At 36.9% G+C, this 20,984-nt stretch overlaps 1 protein-coding gene across 3 annotated transcripts in view; it reads right to left on the reverse strand.

Annotated features, from left to right (window-relative positions):
• The window catches only part of LOC150088106 (LON peptidase N-terminal domain and RING finger protein 3), a 150,186-nt gene that overhangs the window by 91,039 nt on the left and 38,163 nt on the right, over positions 1-20,984 (reverse strand). For all 3 annotated transcript variants that reach the window (XR_016546776.1, XR_016546777.1, XM_090370575.1), the window contains exon 6: positions 7,970-8,051. Coding sequence is in view for 1 of the 3 variants with exons in the window: in XM_090370575.1 (XP_090226701.1) it covers positions 7,970-8,051 (82 nt within the window). In the remaining 2 variants the exon portion in view is untranslated. The remainder of the gene's footprint in view (positions 1-7,969; positions 8,052-20,984) is intronic.

Below are 20,984 nucleotides of genomic sequence, written 5' to 3' on the forward strand. Positions count from 1 at the left end.
AGCACAGACTTGATAATGAAAAAGCAGGCTCGAAAAGTACCATTTTCTGTATGATGCAAAATTAAGTGTTATTATTACCAGCTTTAGTGTAATAGTGCCTATTCCAAATCAAGCTATGTTGCATATGACTAAAAGATGAGATAATTTAAAGACAAGATAAGATCCAGGTTTTTGATTTAACTTGGCAACAGGTATTAAAATAAGCTTATATAAAATTTTTCAGAAACCTTATAGACTTAACTCATTGAATCAGTTTTTCGATAGCACAAAAAAAAAAAAAAAGTTTAGAGATGTAAGAACTATCTTAGAAGATGATCCCAAACCATGAATCCTTTGCCATACCAACCAGATATTCTACAATAACAGAAACTGGTGCAGTTGTTCTTAAAGAATAAACTATTAAAAAGTTAACCAAACATGCAAGAGAAAAAAAGAAAAAAAAAAAAAAAAAAATCCTGAATATTTAAGGATGGCAATCATCATAATACTCAAACATATTCAGTGATGATTATGGAAGTCCCAAAGCTCCTTCAACCTCCCTGAAGCCCAGAAACTTATTTTTCAGAAATCCTGTTTCACATCTTCCAAAAACAAAAGATGGCACTTTTTTAATGATGTACTAGGGTGCTTCGCCCCATGCTCACTGCACTTGCTTCTTTTGATAAAATAAAATGCTTACAGAAGCTTTCGACTCTGTGTGTCTCTCTTCCTCAGTTATGAATACATAAACGTTACTATATCTATAATATCAAGCATAAAAGGCCAGATACCAATTATCTTCTGCCTTTTCAAATTGGCATTTCCTCTCTGGTCTATACATATAATTGTAGATATCTCTCTGTCTTCTAGTTTTTCAACCAATGCAAGAATATCTCAAAGTTGTTCTTTTATCCACTCTTTTCCTCTTGTATACTAAAGTCCTGTCACTAGCTTGGAATCCTATCCAACCTTTGTTGGTTGTAGTGCATGTTCTACTATCTTGTGTAATTTTGTGCCATGACTACTCAGATATCTGCTACAAGCTGCTGATCTCTAGGTCTTCAATCCTAAACCTAAGTCCTGTCTTTTATTTTCAACAATTAGTTGTTACCAAATCAAATAAGACAGAAAATAAATATATACGGTCACAATCACCAATCTACAGTGTATAACTACATAACTTTAATAAACGAACAAAATCCTACTCACCAATGTTATCTTCAACAACACCCACAGACAAGTACAGATTTCTTAAAAAAATCTTCTTTAAATTCTGACATCATATTGGATAAGATCAAAAAGTATTTTTAGAAACAAAGTGTCTTATTATCCAAAAAAAAATTATTTTTCTAATATCGCATTAATGTCAAATTTCAGTCTAGAAGCAAGTAAAAATGAAGCCAGGGAAAATGAACATGGAAAGTGTGCACTACACCGAAAGAATTTTTTACAGCTGTATTTCTCCTAATGAAAACATAATTAATGATGCAGTTTGAGGGCTTTTACTATACTCAAGGAATGTTAAGTTTTATATTTTTTCAAGAATTTGTATAAAGTTCAAAAAAGTTTTTCTGTTCATGATTTTCACAATTGCACCAGCTTGAGGGATAAAAGCCAACTAACTATATATTAAAACAAGTGTTTGTTACGTATAATTGTACATAACCTGAAAAAGAGTATCCATATTTTGGAATATTATTTGCCATTTAATACTTATATCTCATGCAAAAAGAGTGACATTACATTTCTATCCTTTAGTGCTGTTACTTATTCAGTAAACTTTGTGGCTTAGCAGAAAATATTCTTGTCAATTACAGCTAAATAACTGGTCATACTGAGTTTGTGCAAGTTGCTGACCAGTTAAAAATCACTTCTCAACAGCTGAGAGTAAAGAGAGTTAGAAAATACCAATTTGGGTACATACTGAAAACCTTTGAAACTGTAAACTTCATGTGAAGAAAATGCCAGAGGTTTAAGAATACAAGTAGTTGAAGAACACTGCAATTTTCAAGGTATACAGGTGCAAAAAAAGAAGATCAGGAATATATGGCCACAAGGTCCAATTTCTGTCTGTGTAAGGTAAATGCCAAAGCAACTTGGGCTATGAAAAATCGGTACATGCTTTGATAAAGGAGACAGTGATCTCAGACAGGTTTTAAATTCTCTACAGTGAGACCAACTGATGATGTTACCAACAGCAAATTCTAAATGGGAAGTAATCATGAAAGCTACCAGATTTTTTTATACCAACTAAGAGATACTGTTCAAGGCTTAGACCTAAATGAATGTCAGATGAACCAATGAGACTTGTTACAGAGAAGAATGCATATAAATTATAAGGATACAGAAGGTAGATATAAACTAGTCTGCAAATCAAATCACAAAGGAGGTTGGGCAAGCCAAGGCAGATTTTGGGAAATCTTTGGCAAGGATGCAAAGAAAAACAGCAAAGACTTCCATGCTTATATTAACATTAGAAGAGGTGGAATCACATTTGGGCCACTTGATGTCTATGAGTTAATTGTTGATGACCCTACTCAGGTTGTGTACAAATTAGCATATGATGCAAGAAAACAAGCTTATATAGCATCAGCCAAAAAATCTCATTTCACCCATCCATTCATTCCAAAAGTTTGTCTTGTCTTGCCTTGAACTTATCTAAGTTTTCGACCCCCACTACAACAGATGGAAGTTTGTTCCAACTATCAACAACCTGCTGGCTAAATGCAAATTTTGGTACATCTATTCTACAGTTGTCTTTCCTCGATTTGAATTTATGCCCCCTTAGGTGAGTAATCTGAGCATGAGGTAAAATCCCATCAGCACTGAGCTTGTTCAAACCATTCAAGGCCTTATACACCTCAATTACATCACCTCGCAGATGTCTAGTCTCCAGAATCTGCAATTTCAGAACTTCAGCCTTTCTTGGCACTTTGTTCCACTCACCAATCATGTTGCCTTTCTCTGTACTCTTTCCAGCAGCTCTACATCCTTCCTAAAATGAGGAATCCAGACTTGTCTGCAGTACTCGAGGTGTGTCCTGACCAATTGTGTTATACAAGGTAACAATCACCTCCTTATCCCTGTATCATTGACAAGACACCAGGAGCTACTCTTGCAGCCTGCCTGCACAAAAAACTTCATGTCTGACTGCACAATTACCCTAGGTCCTTTTCATTCTCTACCACCCTGAGTGTACTACCAGAGAGTTGGTACGTTACTCTGAAATTACTGCTACCCATATGCAGTACTTTACATTTGTCAATGATAAACTTCAGTTGCCACCTCTCAGCCCATCTGCTCAACTTTTCTAGATTCTGTTGCAGTAGTATACTATCATTACTGTCATTAACAACCCAACCAACCTTTGTATCATCTGCGAACTTAGACATTATCCTGATATACCTTCATCACTATCAATGAAAAATACAGAAAACAACAATGGGCTCAACACACAACCCTTGGAGACTCCACTAATAACATTAGTTCACAAAGAGCAGTGTCCATTGATTACCACTCTCAGTCTTCTCCCACTCAACTATCCTTTTATCCATAGCAGCAACTTGCCCTTAATGCCATACTGCCCCAATTTGTACAGTAGTCTTCCATGTGCAGCAGTATCAAAAGTTTTCTAAAATCCAACTATATGATATGAAAATTATTTTTTGCATCCAGTTCCTTTGTGACCACATCATAGTATCCAATCAAATTTGTCAAACAAGACTTCCCCTTAACAAATCCATGCTGAGTCTGAACTAACTGCAGTCTTGCTAGATTATCCTGAAGTGTTTCTTTAACAAGTGACTCCATTATTTTCCCTGGAACAGAAGTTAAACTAACAGGTCTGTAATTACTTGCTATAATGTAACAGTTCTGTAATTACTTGGTCTCCCTTTGATCCCTTTTGTGAATTGGGGGACACATCTCCAGTCCATGGGGACCTCCCTGAGTCCAAAGCTTTCATAATTATGGTTAAGGGTTTGCTTACTTCCTTTGCTGCCTCTTTTAATATAACTGGATAGATCTCATCCACCCCAAGTGTCTTTTTTATGTTCAATTTCAACAATTTCTCCTCCACTTCCTGCTCTCAGTTATTACAAAATCATTTAGCTCCCCGCTATAGTTTGATAAACTTCTGGCCTTCCCTTCCCTGAATAACTCCTCATGTGCAAACGTAGATGCAAAATACTCATTCAGTTTGTCAGCTACCAAAGCAGGTTAATCAACAATCGAACCGTCGATATCAAGTGGACCAATCTGATTCATGAACTTTTGCCCCCAGCAGACATAACCTGGTCCTGTTCCACCTATCGTTTTTGCACAATATATATTGTGATAATTATCGTAATCAAATTTGTAACTCTTTCTATTTTTTACCATTTAACAGCAAGGTGTGATGATGGGGTAGTGGTAAGATGCCTGGAACATCACCTTAAATGTATAGTGGTTTATTAAATATAGTAATTAATCTTCATGACCCAATGAATTTTTCTAAAAGAGCAAATTATAAAATTTTATGAAAATCCATCAATTGGGTGTCGAGTTGGACAAGACACACAAGGTGAAGACAATATGTGCTTTATCATATATGCTAATGTGCCTAAAAATCTATTCTTTTTGAGGCAGAAGAAGCAATATTTGTGATATATGTTTACAAGTTTACAAGCTATTGCCAATTGTTATTCCCAATTCTAAAAATTTTAGATAAGAGTAAGACGTTTTTAGGTAGCAATCAATCTCGTAAATACTGAATGATCTGTTGATAATACTACAAAAATTAAAAGCTCCTAAATTTATTTACACAGTTAACTTTTATCTATATGTTAAATTAATTATAAATGATATACAGTCAATTCCAGTTATTTGGGACACATCAGGACTAGTGCATTTTGGCCTGATTAAGCTGCTACCCCAATTATGCGAAGTTTTACGTAAATAGTTAAAAATACAGCTTTACAATTGATTTTCTGTATGATCAAATCACTTTACGATGGACTCACCACAGTAAAGTACTGTTCACTATATGATATATGTAGTAAGCACCGGTCATTGTGATCACGTTTGTGAATTAAAGTTTAATTCTATTCAACTTTAATTCTAATTAGCGAAAATAGGAGGAATATTATCCTCAAGCTATAAAAGTAAAGATATACAGTATTAAGTACAAATTTACACTTCATTACAATTAAAAAAATTAAATGATACATGAAAATCGGAAGAATATTTTCCACAGGTTAGCAAAATAAAAATAATTTACACTTACGTGCATAGCTTAATTAATATGTACTGTAATATGTACATACTAACTAGTTGACATTTCTGTTCACTGACATTTGTGGGTGGGGGTTAAAATTTAAAACAGATAAGCATACACACAAATTGCAAGTAACACAATACACGCAAGTGAGAATGGAGTAACAAGTTACGAAGCTTAAAAAATAGGAATGAAGAGCAGATTCGGAAAATAAATTTTTTTATATGATTGAAGCACTAACAGAAAGTTCAATAAACAGGGGACTGCTAATTGTTTTATGGTTGTGACCTCCAGAAATCTGACCGAAAAACGTGGTCGGAGACAATCGTAGGGTAATCGAGTGCTGCGGTCTCCTGCCCGATTAACCGGCACATTGTCACAATTAAGCGAAGTAAACTCTGGCTATTTTCTCGATTAGGTTCTGTTCTTTAAGATTTGTCCCAAATAAACAGTTGCCCGGATTAACCGGTGGCCCAAATAACCGGAATCCACTGTATTAAGTATTACCAGCATACAGACACAACATAAATTGAAAAAGCACAAGAAATAATAAATTATCAATTGACTCTTCGACTTGCAACTATCATGCATATAAACAAAGCTCCACAAAGCTTCTGTCTCACCACAAGCAATTTCGGGCGATTTCTCATTGATCAAAGTGTATCATGCACACACTTGAGGTGGGAGCATCGTAAGCAATCAATCAATCACTTTTTTTAGTCATGGCTTCTAAAATAGTAATAATTCACTATTTTTAGTCGGTGAATGTTCTTAAGTTAGCAGCAGATATGGAAAGTAAAGTGACTGAGGAACATTCTCATTGCATTAAATTTTTAGAAATCCCTGGAAAATGGATCACTAAAATTACCAACACATGCACAGCTTCCTCACATACAGACAGATTGTTCCCATCAAATTATGTTACTTGTCTGTGTATACAAATCATATGTAGTAATGCACATGGTTCCTAAATGAATATTTATTTAATAAGCTCTACTTAATCAAAGCATTCATCTCATTTGCAATTTTCTCAAACCATCTGTTATGGTAATGCTTCGTTTTTTGACACCAATCGCACCAGTGATAAAAGGTTTAATTGACTGTGTGATAGAGAAATTCACCTGAAATCGCTTGCAGTCAACTGAAACCTAAAATAAATAGTATGATGTTTTCATGTGTGAACAATCTTTAACATTTTTTTTTTTTTTTAATCAGGAAAAAAACATAAAAGGATAAAGCTTATTGTATTGATGTTGAATAAAAAACTACTTACAAAATGCTCTCCATGTAACTTAATTTTTGTGCTATCCTAACTGAACATGATTGGTTGGACTATTATTGTCGCATTCCTTCAAACAATAAAATTACATCTGCAAAAATAATGCTCTAGATAACTTAACACCTGTACTGAGTCCAACGTACTATACCCATGTCAAAAAGTCATATTAATCCTTGCAAAATACAGGCAACAGTGGTCGTAACAAAGAACTTTCAGTTCAACCATGCAGTTGCTAGACTGACTTGTAAAATACTAGTATCCAGGCACCTCTGTAGCCAGGTGAGAAGGAGCAGCAGTGTGTAACACATGCTTCTTGATTAGACCAGGGTTCGATCCCGTCACCACCAAATACGGAGGATGCGGAAAGGTCAAGGAACGACCACCGCATATTCCCGGAGCAATATGGCCTTAGTTGCTAATGCTCCTAAAAACAAAATAACAAACAAACAAACTAGTCTCCAAGATGGATTTCTTAATTGCCATGATGACCATGTTTGTCAAGCCCTAGTAATTCCAAATGGGATAATTTGCATAATGTTTATTTACTGCACTGTTCTGCTCTATGGACTACCATTTTATGTTCATTGTACATTAAGTGCAATATTGAAATCAATCTTTCACAGGAGTGAAAGACTTAATTCTCATTCAATTTACACTATCATACTCATTATCTAAACTAGGAGTGAAGAAACATTTGGATCTAAAATCTGGTCAAGCCAGGTTTTCACCAACATACCAAAAATTACAATCTTCAGAAATGCAAATTTAATGTCAATAACCAAAAAAGATTTAAGATTTAGTAGTAAGTGGGCATGGAGAAAGTGTGTGCATGCGCGCGCGTGCACACATACACACACTATATCTATTAACTTCAGAACAGTTATTATGGGAAATTTTTATTACAGGTTTAAAGGGAGGATTAATTGATTTTACCTTACCAATATAAATTCCACATAATAAATATTCTGATGTTATCAAATGAAGTTGGGTGAGTATGTGTGTGTGCTCGCTAAATGAATGCCTACATAACTCCAACGATGCCACTGAAAGATTTTTACCTGAAAAGATTTAAGACCAATGTGCTTTGAACATTTTTTTCACGATATGCAGTACCATTAAAAACTGAACAACTAAACTTAATTATCAAGAAGTCATTTGAAATTATATATAAGGTATTGCCACTTCAAGGATTATTTTGCCTCAATTCAATAGAGATTTCTCAAATTTTTCAGATAAAATTTAGCAAAAAAATCATTCCAGAAAGTGCTAATTTCTCCTCCAGAGTGAATATAATGGTATTTCGAGTGCAAAAAGCAAATTAGGGTCAAATTGATCTCCATGTGAGCAACAATGTGTTAAAAATGCAATATGTAATTGAAGTTTCATTTAAAAATCTTAACATTTATACAAAATGATGTAAATTTACATTAATATAATACAAAATTTTTTTAACTTACCGAAAACAGAGCGAACAATCAAAATCTTTTTTATCAATGAATAAGGGATCTGGTCTCCTAGTAATGACCTTAATGTCCATGCCTAATGACAGTAATATATTATGATTTAATAATAGCAATCATCATGCAATTTTTTTGAGTATCTTAAAATTCAAAGTCTTAACACATTCAGCACTGTAGGCATATTATAGTAACGTCTATAAAAAAACAAAAAAAAATTGACTTTTCATTTCATTCTTTTAAAAATTCAAATTTTTAAAATTTGGTTAGAATTATCGGACAAATTTTAAGGAAAACTGCAATAAAAATTTAGGGCAAAAAGCCTCAGCCTACAGAAAATTTACTGGTCATACAAGTTAGTGCACTGCACAGAGTCTATATGCAGTATATTAACTAAAATTAATTACATGACATTTTATTTTCATATCATATTGTGACTGCCTTCACAATGAGTTGCCTATTTATCATACTTTGAATAAGTAATGCTAACCCAACAGAGAAAACTACTGTTACTCATTCTTGGTGGATACAACCACCCAGATGGCAGTTTCAGGGCTTTTTGTCCCTTCATTGGTGGGTAGGAAGGTACCAGGCTGCACAATGACTGACAATCCAGTTGTGAAATTAACTCCATAATATGAGATGCTAAATGGTGTACAGCAGTTTAAAATTCATTAAAATGTAGGGTTAAAGGCCTCATATTACAATAAACGTACTAGACATACAAGTTAGTGTAATGCATTAGTCTATATGTATAAAGTCAACTGAAGTTAATTACATGGCACTGTTTTATTTACATCTCATATTGTGAATTTCTCATGAAACATTGAAGACATTCACAACATGAGAGGCAATCACAATACATGAATTACTCGTGGAAAAAGGTTGCCAGGATGGTTCATGGGGTTTGATCAATGTTATACACAAATTTTACTATCAGGGATAAGGAGGTGATTATCCCACTGTATAATGCAATGGTCAGGCCATATCTTGACTAGCATTAGTATAGGCATATGATGCAAAAAAGCAAGCTTATGCAGCATTAGTCAAATAAAAAAAAAACAAAAAAACCCACTTCCATTTCACCCCTCGGTTCGTTCGAAATACCTGTCTAGCTGAGCCTTAAACTTATTTAGACCATCAACTTCCACGACAAGGGATGGAAGTCTGTTCCACCAACCAACCATCCGGTGGCTAAAGGCAAATTTCCGCACATCTATCCTACATCTATCCTTCTTCAATCTGAATTTATGCCCTCTCAGGTAATTATTCTGAGCAAGAGGAAGAATCCCATCAGCATTGAGCATGCTCAAACCATTCAACACTTTATACACCTCTATAAGATCATCTTGCCTGTGCCCAGTCTCCAGACACTGTATTTTGCAAAACTTAGGCCTTTCTTCGTACGAGCAACCCTTTGTTCCATTCACTAATCTTGTTGCCCTTCTCTGTACTCGTTCAGGCAGCTCTACATCCTTCTTGAAATGAGGCCACCAGACCTGTATACAGTAATCAAGCTGTGGCCTGACCATTGCCTTATACAAGGGAATAATCACCTCCTTATCCCTGCTAGAAAAATTCCTGTATATCATTGACAAGACACCATGAGCTACTCTTGCAGCCAGTCTGCACTGCTCAGAGAACTTCATATCTGCCTGCACAACCACCCCCAGGTCCCTTTCATTCTCTACCACTGTCAGTGTAGTACCACAGAGTTCATACGTTGCTCTGGGGTTGCTGTTTCCCATATGTAGTACTTTATATTTGTCAATGTTAAACTTCGTTTGCCACTTCTCAACCTTTCCAGATCCTGTTGCAGCAGCATAGCATCAGTAGTGTCCTTAACAACCCTGCCAGCCTTTGTATCATCTGCAAACTTGGACATTAAGCTTGATATACCATCATCAATATCATTTATAAATACAGAAAACAATAATGGACCCAACACTGAACTCTGAGGGACTCCACTAATAACATTAGTCCACAAAGGGCAGTGTCCAACAGAGTGATTACCACACTCTGTCTTCTCCCACTCAACCATCCCTTTATCCATAGCAGCAATCTTCCATGTGCAACAGTATCAAAAGCCTTTCTAAGATCCAATAATTATAATATCAAAGTTATTCCATGCATCCAGTTCTTTTGTGACTGCATCATAGTATCCAATCAAATTGGTCAGGCAAGACTTTCCCTTAACAAAACCATGCTGTGTCCCAGCTATAACTGAAGTCTTGTCTAGATGATCCTGCAGTGCTTCTTTAACCAGTGCCTCCATTAATTTTCCTGGAACACAAGTTAAACTCACAGGTCTATAATTACTTGTGTCAGCCTTTGATCCTTCTCTGTGAATTGGGGTCACATTTGCACATTTCCAGTCTATGGGTACCTCCCCTGAGTCCAAAGAAGCTCTAATAATTATGGCTAAGGGTATGCTTACTTCCTTTGCCTTTAATATAACTGGATAGATCCTATCCACCCCAGGTGTCTTTTGTATGTTTATCCTCAACAATTTCTCCTCCACTTTCCTCTCAGTTCTTACAAAATCATCTAGCTCACTGCCAGAGTTTACTTCATTTCTGGCATTCCCCATCCTGAATAACTTCTCATGTGTGAATGTAGATGCAAAATACTCGTTTAGTTTGTTAGCCACCTGAGCAGGATCCTCAACTGTTGAACTATCAATATCCAGTGGATCAATCTGATTCATCCCTTTCCTTCTAGAGTTTACATAAGTAAAGAACTCTTTACTGTTTTTCTTTGCATCCTTTGCCAAAGATTTCTCGTAAACTGCCTTCACCTGCCTAATCTTCTTTGTGACTTGGTTACAGACCAGCTTATATCTATCATAGGCTTCCATGTCACCTATTAATTTATATGTATTCCATGCATTTTTCTTCTCTGCCATGTCTCATTAGTTCATCTGACATCAATTTAGGCCTAAACCTTGAACAATATTTCTTAGTTGGTATGTAAAGCCTAGTAGCTTACAAGATAAGTTCTTTGAATGCTTCTCATTTTGAATTTGCTGTTGGTAACATTATCAGTTGGTCCCACTGTATAGAATTTAAATACTGTCTCAGGCCACCATAGTCGCCTTTGCGAAAGCAAAAACCCTTCCCTTTACCCCTGATGGTAGTTACCTCTTTGAGTTTGTTTGTATTTTATTGGCGCATCAGCAACTGAGGCTATAATGCGCCACCACTTTGAGTAAATCCCACTTCAGCACACTGTGATCACTGCCACCTAGTGGTTCCTTTATCTGCAGATTCGTAATGCATGAAGAATCACTACTGATAATCAGATCAAGAGTATTACTCCCTCTAGTTGCCTCCCAAACATGCTGATGTAGAAAACAATCATCCAATAAATCCGCAAAAGCCTTGCTAGTGTGTGAGTGACCAACGCACAAATTCCAGTCAATATCTGGGAAATTAAAATCCCCCATTATAAGACTCTCTGATTTACTGGCCCACTCAATTTCCCTCTACACTTTCTTATTATACTCAGAGTCATTAGGACTATAGCACACTCCTACTCTCAATTTTGATCTCCGAATGCTTATGTCACACCAATCTGACTCGACACTGCACTGTCCAGTGATGTTGACTGGCTTCACTTCCTTGCATTTTATGTGTTTCTTAACTAATAGCATAACCCCTCCTCTCTTCCTATCCTTTCTGTACACATTGTACTCTCCAAATTCCAGTTCTGCATTCCTTATATCTGTGTGACACCACATCTCTGATATCCCAACAATATCTGCCTTTGATGTTTTGAGCAATACCTCAAATTCATCAAATATATTTACCAAACTCCTGGTTTGGTAAATAAATTTGGTGTACACAAAAAGTATACATGCACCTGTTCCTATTCTTAGCTACCCTAACACAACCCATGTGTTTACTTGTACCGCAATGACTCCCAGCAGTCTCTGAAATATCCTACATCTTGTTTTCCAGGCTGCTGCTCATTCCAATAGAAGCAGTGCAAGAATCACTTTCACCTCTGCCAGTGGCTACTGTTAATCTATTAGTCCTTGTATCCCCCCCCCAAGCTAGCAGTTTACTGACCCACCTAACACTGCCTCGATAGCATCAGCAAATATTTTGCACCTTTTCTATTTAAGTGTATCCCATCCCTATAGAAGCAGTCTCTTGTTAACAAGTACAGACCAGGCTGAAAAAAATTCTACCCCTTGAGCCTTGCACAATCTTTCCAGGGCCGAATTGATCGACAAGGCTTTCATCATATACGCCCTCCTATCGTGTCTGGGCAGAATTGCATAGACGTTCAAACTGAACCCGAATTTTCGGCTTTTTTTCAACAGTGACCTGTACTTGTTAAGTAATTCTGCCGGTCTCCTATTCTTAATATCATTAGTGCCAACGTGTACAACTATATCACCTTTTGTGCCCTTAAAAGATGATATCCGCTCTACAACGTCATCAACCTTTGCCCCTGGCAGACATACCCTGGTCCTGTTCCACCTATCCTTTTTACAAAGCATGTTCCCCGTTTCCCTGACAATAGATTCACCAACTACTAGTTCCTGTGGGACCAGCGCATTCTGCCTTGTGGGTTGCCGTTTGATGACCAAGTGCAAGCTCTGCCGTTGATGTGGGCAGCTGAGAGCTTGATGGGCCCCTCAATTTAGATCCTTCGAGTGCATCCACCCTGGCCTTCAAGCTCTCATATAGGCCCATAACAACGCTGAGTTGTTGCCTGATTTCCTTACTCTCCTTACATCGTGCACACACAAAGACATCCCCCATGGCAATATGTCCTGTACCCGATTGCTCCACAAACATCATGCAAGCAGTGCATGTTAAAAGGCTGTGATTCAGAGGGCAACTGCCCCCCCCCCAGTTCTCCCCTGAGCCACAGCACTCCCATTAGCTTGAGCCTTTTGCTTTGCTTTGCTGCTCTGGTCTGAGTCATGATTTCAATTTAATTTCAATAAAACTTCAATTTCAGTACAAAATTATAACCCTAAACTTGTATCCCAACACAGTTATAACGCTATATATTTTTTTTCGGTATCGAGTATTATCTATGAGTTCCGTTTATATAACTTCCGTATCAAGTTATGTATTAATTAATTATGTTACGTTTGTAATCTAAGTAGTTATATGTATTTAGTTAAAAAGTACAATTTAATTGACAATGAAGTTTAACAAAATTAATAGATTTTACTGATTGACTGAAAATATATTATATACTATACTATACTAAGCTTACGCTATCTAGTTTGGGATGTAATGTTGTATCGTATAACAATGGCATCAAGTTACGAATGGTAAATTTACAGACACTTAAGTATTGATTAACTTCCAAATCTCGCTGTCTCAATTCAGAATAAACTAAGGATCCTGACTAGGTCTATAAGCTACTTATAGAAAATAATTTGATATAATAATTGGTCAATAAAGCGGCTAAATATGGCTAAAAACTTTTCGTTCAGCGGAGCTGCAACTTGTAACACGTGCATTTGATACCCTTACCGATACTAAGTAATACCTACAAAAGCTCTATCTAAGTTTAACTTCAAACTAAATATCATAACTAGGAATGTAAAGCTACTCTAGAAAATAAGTTAATATGCCAATTTAAGCTAATAAAACAGAAAAAAACTTCTCTATTCCAGGAGCATTAAAAAATGCATACAGGTCTGGACACCTCATTTTATGAAAGATGTAGAGCTGCTGGAAGGGATACAGAGAAGGGCAACGAGATTGCTGAGTGGAATAAAGGAGTGCTCTTCAGTTCTGCAGATTTCAGCATTTGGAGACTAGGTGCCTGCAAGGTGATATGATTGATGTGTTTAAGGCTTTGAATGTTTGAGCAAGCTCAGTGCTAATGAGATTTTTCCCCTTGCTCAAATTACACATGAGAAGGCATAAATACAAATTGAGGAAGGGCAGTTGCAGAAAAGATGTGCAAAAGTTTACCTTTAGCCAGTGGGTGATTAATTGCTGGAACAAAGTTCCATCTGCTGTTGTAGAAGTTGATAGCTTAAATAAATTCAAGGAAAAACTGGACAAACTATTGGAAGGAATGAAAAAGTGAAAAGGGAGGTATCCTTTTTCTTTTTGGCTGATGCTGTATAAGCCAGCTTTCTTGAATAATCTGCCACTGCTAATGCTAAATAAAGTGCAACTCAGAAGTCCTTTTTCATCAATTTGTCTTCTTTCAAATTAAATTTCAATTTAGTACATGGCTTTTGTTACCACTTCAAACTTCTTTAAAGATATTTGTCAAAGGTTGTCATCATTACATTCTAGTTACACATTTAACTAAAGAAAGCAAATGTGTAAACACATGCTTAAAATTCTTTTTTTTTTTTACTTCAGTGACATACATCAGTTGAGATTGTTTAAAATCTCGCTTTTTTTTTAGCACTTGTTTCTAGGTAGTAAATGTCCATTCAATAGTCCACTCAAAAGTCTCCCAACTCACAGGAGAGCATACAGTTCCCTTTTCAGTGCACAAATTAATAAGATAAGGACAGCCAATTACCACCAAGAGCTCAATCTCCTCTTTTTTAATACCTTTGCTATTCCAGTTTATAGGCCTACCATAACAAGTGCATCATGAATCCTAAGTGCCAAACAGTTTTTTGAAGGGATCCCAAATTCCTTTCAGGTTGTTCCAAAGAAGATGCCTAATTTTTTACTTGTAGTCACCTTCCAATGCTGGCAATGAGAAAAGCAATTTTCAATTTGACAATTATTTTATTACAAAAGGTCACCTTTATGGCATATAGCTTGGAATCATTTGATTACTGTCATCTGTAGCAACTGATAACAATGGCAATTTTTGCTGAAAATGGCCCATTTTTTAGAGCTATCATTACCTCTTATGTCCAACTGTACAGTCTGGTTGCAGCTATTCACCTGCTTACCATCGAATATGCACCCATCTATCAAAATGATGGAACTAGAACCTTGGTTCATCAGACCAGGCAACTCTTTTCCAGTCGTCAAATGTCCAGAGATGGTGCTCTCATGCTCACTGCAGGCAGAGGTGTCGATGATGGTTGGTCAACATGGGCATGTGAACAGGTTGTCTATCCATTGACCTATCTGCAAGGGTGTCCGCTGGATGGTGTACTCAGAAATGTTCCTCTGTGTGCCCTGTTTGTAGACTGCCATTAATTCAGGAATTGTGAGCCAGCTGTTATCCCAGCCAGCCCACAATTGCGAGCTACCTGTTATCCCAGACCACTGTTCATCTCAACTGCCATTTTTTTATGTGGGTCCCTGCCATCCTAGCACCACAAATCATTCCCTGTTCAAATACCATCAGGTCCTTCCCTTTCCTCACTGCACGGGGTGCATACTAACAAACTCAGAGGCATTACTCATGCCGTCACCATCATATATGCTGTGCTGGTCAGTCACATCACTCTTAGGTGTGCTGCAGGATGTATCCACTCATGGAGAAGGAGTGGTCATAATGTTTTGGCTCATGATGTATATATAGGGGTTTCGATTAAAATACATTGTGGTCTATCTTTCTTATTTTGAGGTTTAAAGCTGTCATCTCGATCTTTTTTTGTCACTGGACCAAATATACTGTTTAGATTGTGTGATTTCTAAATTAAAATCTTGCCTATTCAACTGCTTTTTTTTCCTCAATGGGGAAGTTGTTCTCTGACAGTTTAGTCTAAAATGTCAGTATGCACATTTAGCTGTGAACAGCTGTGCAACTGTTTCCTCAAGCTACAACATTATATTTGTTTTTATTTCTGTTTCAAATAAAATTGGTTTATGTTTATTAAGCACAGGGATGATGTTATCAGAGTAAACCAAAGATGAGGAACAACTTCCCCACTGAGAAAAAAGGCAGCTCATTACACTAAAATTTTAACATCAAATTCAAAAATTTCGTCATATTCAAAAATTTTTGAATATGAAGAAAAAGGCCCATTCAACAAGATAGTGCCTAGTGTCTCTATTATTTGTGATGCAATCACAGGCTAGTAGTTTTGTTATTTCGTGGCAGGTGAATTGGTAAGGAATTAGCATAAAAATAGACATTTCTGCCCTCGGTAACATAACAGCCAAAAGTATTGAAAGAAAGCAAAAAGTATGTGAATGAATATTATAAAGTCTGTACTCTGGTTATCTGGGAGCATAATTTCTTGTCTATGCTTGTGATGGCCCTGGATACCCAGGCTATGCAAATGCATGTGGCCACATTACATAGCACCTACACAAACTGAGTTAACATAAGTGAATATCAACCTGCTTCAAGCTCTTTGCAGCACTGTACAAAACAGGCTAGTAGTCTAGCTACAGAACTAAATGTACTCTAGCACCCCATATACCCAGAAAATACAAAAAAAAAAAAAAAACCAAATATGCTTTAGTTAAAAGATTTTTATATATATAAGAACTACAGAATACAGGATAACTCTAAGAAATAAAGAACCTTGCCTACTATACACATGGGTTGTTCAAGGACTGACCTGTACTTCTATTTCTTTTACTAAAAATACTTAAATACCAGAATCTTCAAACTTAATCTTTTCTCTTTGACTCACAGAGACTACTGCTGTGCCATTTCATATGTAGAAGTAAAACAGTCAACACTCATAACAATATGCACAAATTCTTATCAAAGTTGTTTTGTAATGCACTAGTAGAAACAAGAGACTGGCATTTTTTTTTAATGATAATACTGCACTAGCAGCATAATTTAGATTTTCAATAGATACTATTTACATAGAAATGCCTTTAGTTTCGAAGCTCTGTAGTAGTAGTAGTAATAATAATGGCAAATGATGCAAGAAAGAAGGCTTAAATAGCATCAGCCAAAAAAAAAAAAAATAATTTCAACCATCCAAGAATTTGTCTAGTTCTCCCTTGAATTTATTCAACCCATTCACTTCCACAACACAAAGGAAGCCCATTCCAACAATCGACCACTTGCTGGCTGAAGGCAAATTTCTGCATATCTATCCTGCAACCATACTTCCTCAACTTAAATTTATGCCCCTTGTGTGTGTGTAGTCTCAGCAAGTGAAAGTTGTCCTTCTCTGCACCCATGCAGAAGATTGACATCTTTTCTAAAGTGAGGCCTCCAGACCTGTATACAGTACTCAAGGTGCAGCCTAACCATGCCCTTATACAAAGGGATGATAATCACCTCCTTATCCCTGCTAGAAAAGTTTCTGTATATCATTGACAAAACCCCATGAGCTGTCCTGACAGCATGTCAGCACTGCTTAGAGAATTTTGTGTCTGACTGCACACACCCAGGTCTTTTTCATTCTCCACTACTCTGAATGTAGTACTACACAGTTGATTAGTTACTCTGGGGTTACTGCTATCCATGTGCATTACCTTGCATTTGTCAATGTTAAACTTCAACTGCCATTTCTCAGCCCATCACCCCAATTTTCCTAGATCTTGTTGCAGTAGTTCATTCTGATGACTGTCATTAACCACCTTGCCAACCTTTATAGACTGTGGATTTTTCAACTAAGGTAAATACATCATGAAAATATCTAAAATCGAAATTACTGATTACAATAACTATATTTTTGAGTATAATCGTAACATAATGCAATGAAGCTAAGCCAAGACAAAGGAGAATGGCATCTTGGAAACTTTACTAGAAGAATAGCCTTGCATGGTTCCTTTGAAGGATCAGCCTGAGGGTGAAGGGCAATAATGGCTTCCTCTAGTGTACAACTCTCCTTTTTCATTACTTGGTTTCAGTGCACCAAAATTCAGTAATTAGAAACACCATTTTTAGATATCAGGCTCAGACGTATTTACATCAGATGAAAGAGCCAGAGAGCTCCAAAATACAAGATATTTTTAATTAGTCTATTAAATATCTCAAATATGCAGTACAATGCAATGTTTCCATTATTAAAATAGTTGTTCCCTGGATTCACATTAACGTCCTTAAGCATTTTACATTTTAAACCTGAATATATATACACTGGTGTGCAAAACTTAAGGACCAACACTATTTCTAAAGGTTACAACCACAAAATCAAACAAAACAACCTGTGGCGATTTGCACAACTGTGGCCGTTCAGTTAGAAAGCTGGTGCACATGCAAAAATTTGAATCGTGATGAGGGCTCGCATAAACAGATAAAAGCAGCAGTTATATACAAATTACTGAATGGTGAGCACGATTGCTACAGACATTCAACTGGTTTCATATGGTGCTACAGAAAACAAAATGGCCAGTAGACAACATCTCGATGACTTTACTCGGGATTGAATAATTGGGAAGCTCGAGGAAGGCTGAAGTGCGAGGAGTGTGGCTGCAGAGTTCGGTATCACCCATAGCATAGTCTCACGTGTGTGGTCAAGTCTTCAGAACAACAGGTACAGCTGTTTGAAGTACCAGTGGTGGTCGTCCACGAAAAACAAACGCCCAATGATGACTACTATATACTCCTACAAGCCAAGAGGGACCAACAACAGACAGTGGGATCCATTGCAAACCAGATGCACAGGACGCAGGATATCACGGTTTACTATATATATATTACGTTCTTAGCGTTTTTTTCACCAACCTTTCATGGAGTAAAATAAAATTAAAATAAAATAAAACAAAACAAATCTTGATAACTATATTTACAATAACCTGTATTTACAAAATTAATATACGTATTACAATATTAAAAAAGTATTAAAACACAAGATTAAAATGCATTAAAATATACTAAGTTAAAAGCGATAAAATCCCGTAGCTTTCAAAGGCTCCAGCCTTCTTCTTCAGCAGTACTCTCTATTATTCAGTACACCTTTAAATATCAGCAGGGTAATGGTAGGCATCACATGTTTCCATTCTCACATGTTCCGCTCTCTTGCATTGTGGAACCGGAAGTGGCTCGAACGGAAGTCGTACGGAACCGTTCATCCTTTTTTAGGATAATAGTCTCTAAAAGGGGGTGAATCCGTACACCCCTATCCCTATTAATGTTGGTTGTAGAGCTGATCCGCAAACTCTCGAGCCACTTACGGTCCCAGAACCTATGCGCCCGATCGGTGATAGTGGCATCGTCTGGGGAGATCTGGTGCTGCTTCTCCCAAAAATGTTCGGCCACGGCGGACTTGTCATATTCCGCATTTCTTATTGCTTTTTTGTGTTCCCCCAGACGATCTTTGAGACGACGTTTTGTCTCCCCTACATAACATTCCCCACAATCCGGGCATCTAATATTATATACGACCCCACTAGCATCCTCTTTTTGAATGGGGTCCTTAACTTGAGACACAACTGTGCGCAGTCTTCGTCCCGGAAGCTGCACACAGCGTGTCTGATATTTTCTTAATACTCTAGTTATATAATCCGTCAAGCCCGGATAATAGGGAATGTATGCAGTGGATACTGGTATAAAAGATTCATCTCTCCTCTGATTTTCATTAATAAATTTATCTATAATCCTCTGGGGGTAACCACATTTAGTAAGATCCGCCGTGACACGTTCATACTCTGCTTTCCTATCATCGGAGTTACTGCAATGTGATTTCGCTCTATTAATTAGCGTTCTTATCACACTGTTCCTATGATGGCTGGTCAGGGCTGAATTATAATGCGTATATTGCCCTTTACACATCGTTTTTCTAAAGACTTTTGTCTTTAACTGCTGGTCTTCCCTACAGACCAACACATCCAGGAATGGCAGAACTCCTCCATCTTCAACTTCCGATGTAAATTGTATGAATTGGGAGAAGCCATTTAAGATATTCAACACATGATCTTCACTCCCCTTCCGAACAAATGTAAACGTATCATCCACATACCTTTTCCAGGGGCGCATAGGGAGAACACTAGCATTAAATATTCTGGTCTCGAGCTCCTCCATAGCTAGATTTGCTATAATTGCGCTAATGGGGGAGCCCATAGCTGTACCATTAACCTGCTTATATATAATGTTATCAAAAACCATAGTGTTACTTGAGAGGCACAATTCTATACCCTTCCTAATATCTTCTGGATTAAGTTGCGTCCTAGTATTTAGGGTAGTATCCCTCTGTAAAACTATGTTTGCACACCACACTCCATGGTCAATAGGAATACAAGTGAATAACGATTTTACATCAAATGATATCATAATTTCATCCTCTTCTATACGCTGGCTCCTAATAAAGTGCACAAATTCTTTACTATCCTTGATACTATATTCAGAGAGTCCTACTAGTGGAGACAATAGTTTGGCTAGAAAACCCGAAAGTGCATACGTCGGACTACCTATAAATGAGACTATGGGTCTGAGTGGCACGTCTACTTTGTGGATTTTGGGTAAGCCATAAAACCTTGGCATTTGGCTACTTGTAGCATGTAGTGTCCAATATTGTTCTTTAGAAATCTTATTAGATTTAAGCCAACTCTGCAACATTCCGTTCACTTGTCGCTCCAAACTAAGAAGTGGACTCTTCTGGATAACCTTATAGGTTGTCTGATCTTCTAATAAGCTCAACGCTTTATTCTTATATACTTCTTTATTAAGAACCACCGTTGCTTTGCCTTTATCCGCGGGTAAAATTATAATACTATCATCTTGTTTAAGGTTTCTTAGTGCTAGTTTTTGCTTCACATTAAGATTGGAAGGAGCACTCTTAGCTTGACTAAGGATGGCTGCTATTTTCACTCGAGCTTCATTAGCTATATCTACGGGAAGTTTATTTATGGCCCTTTCCACACCCATTGCAATTTCTGCAACGGGTATTCTGGGCGGTACCATGGCAAATTTTGGTCCTAGATTTAGGACCTCCAACTGCTCTTTAGTTAGTTGTTTATTACTCATATTAATTACAAAATCCTTAGTAATATTATCATTATTGCCTCTCACCTTACTTTGTTCTTTAAGCCTGTCAAACTTCCCTATTTGTCTCCGTTTATAGCTATCAGAAATATGCTTTACTTTAGCTGTCACTACACTAATCACACCTGATAGGTGCATCGGTGTCAATATATCCCTTATTCCTTCAAAGCACTGTCTTTTTTCTTTCCTAATATTATGTAAGTCCCTATGTAATTTT

Source organism: Mastigoproctus giganteus, chromosome 3 (genome assembly GCF_048544385.1).
Source record: "Mastigoproctus giganteus isolate SK-2022 chromosome 3, ASM4854438v1, whole genome shotgun sequence".
In the NCBI taxonomy this organism is placed as follows: Eukaryota; Metazoa; Arthropoda; class Arachnida; order Uropygi; family Thelyphonidae; genus Mastigoproctus; species Mastigoproctus giganteus.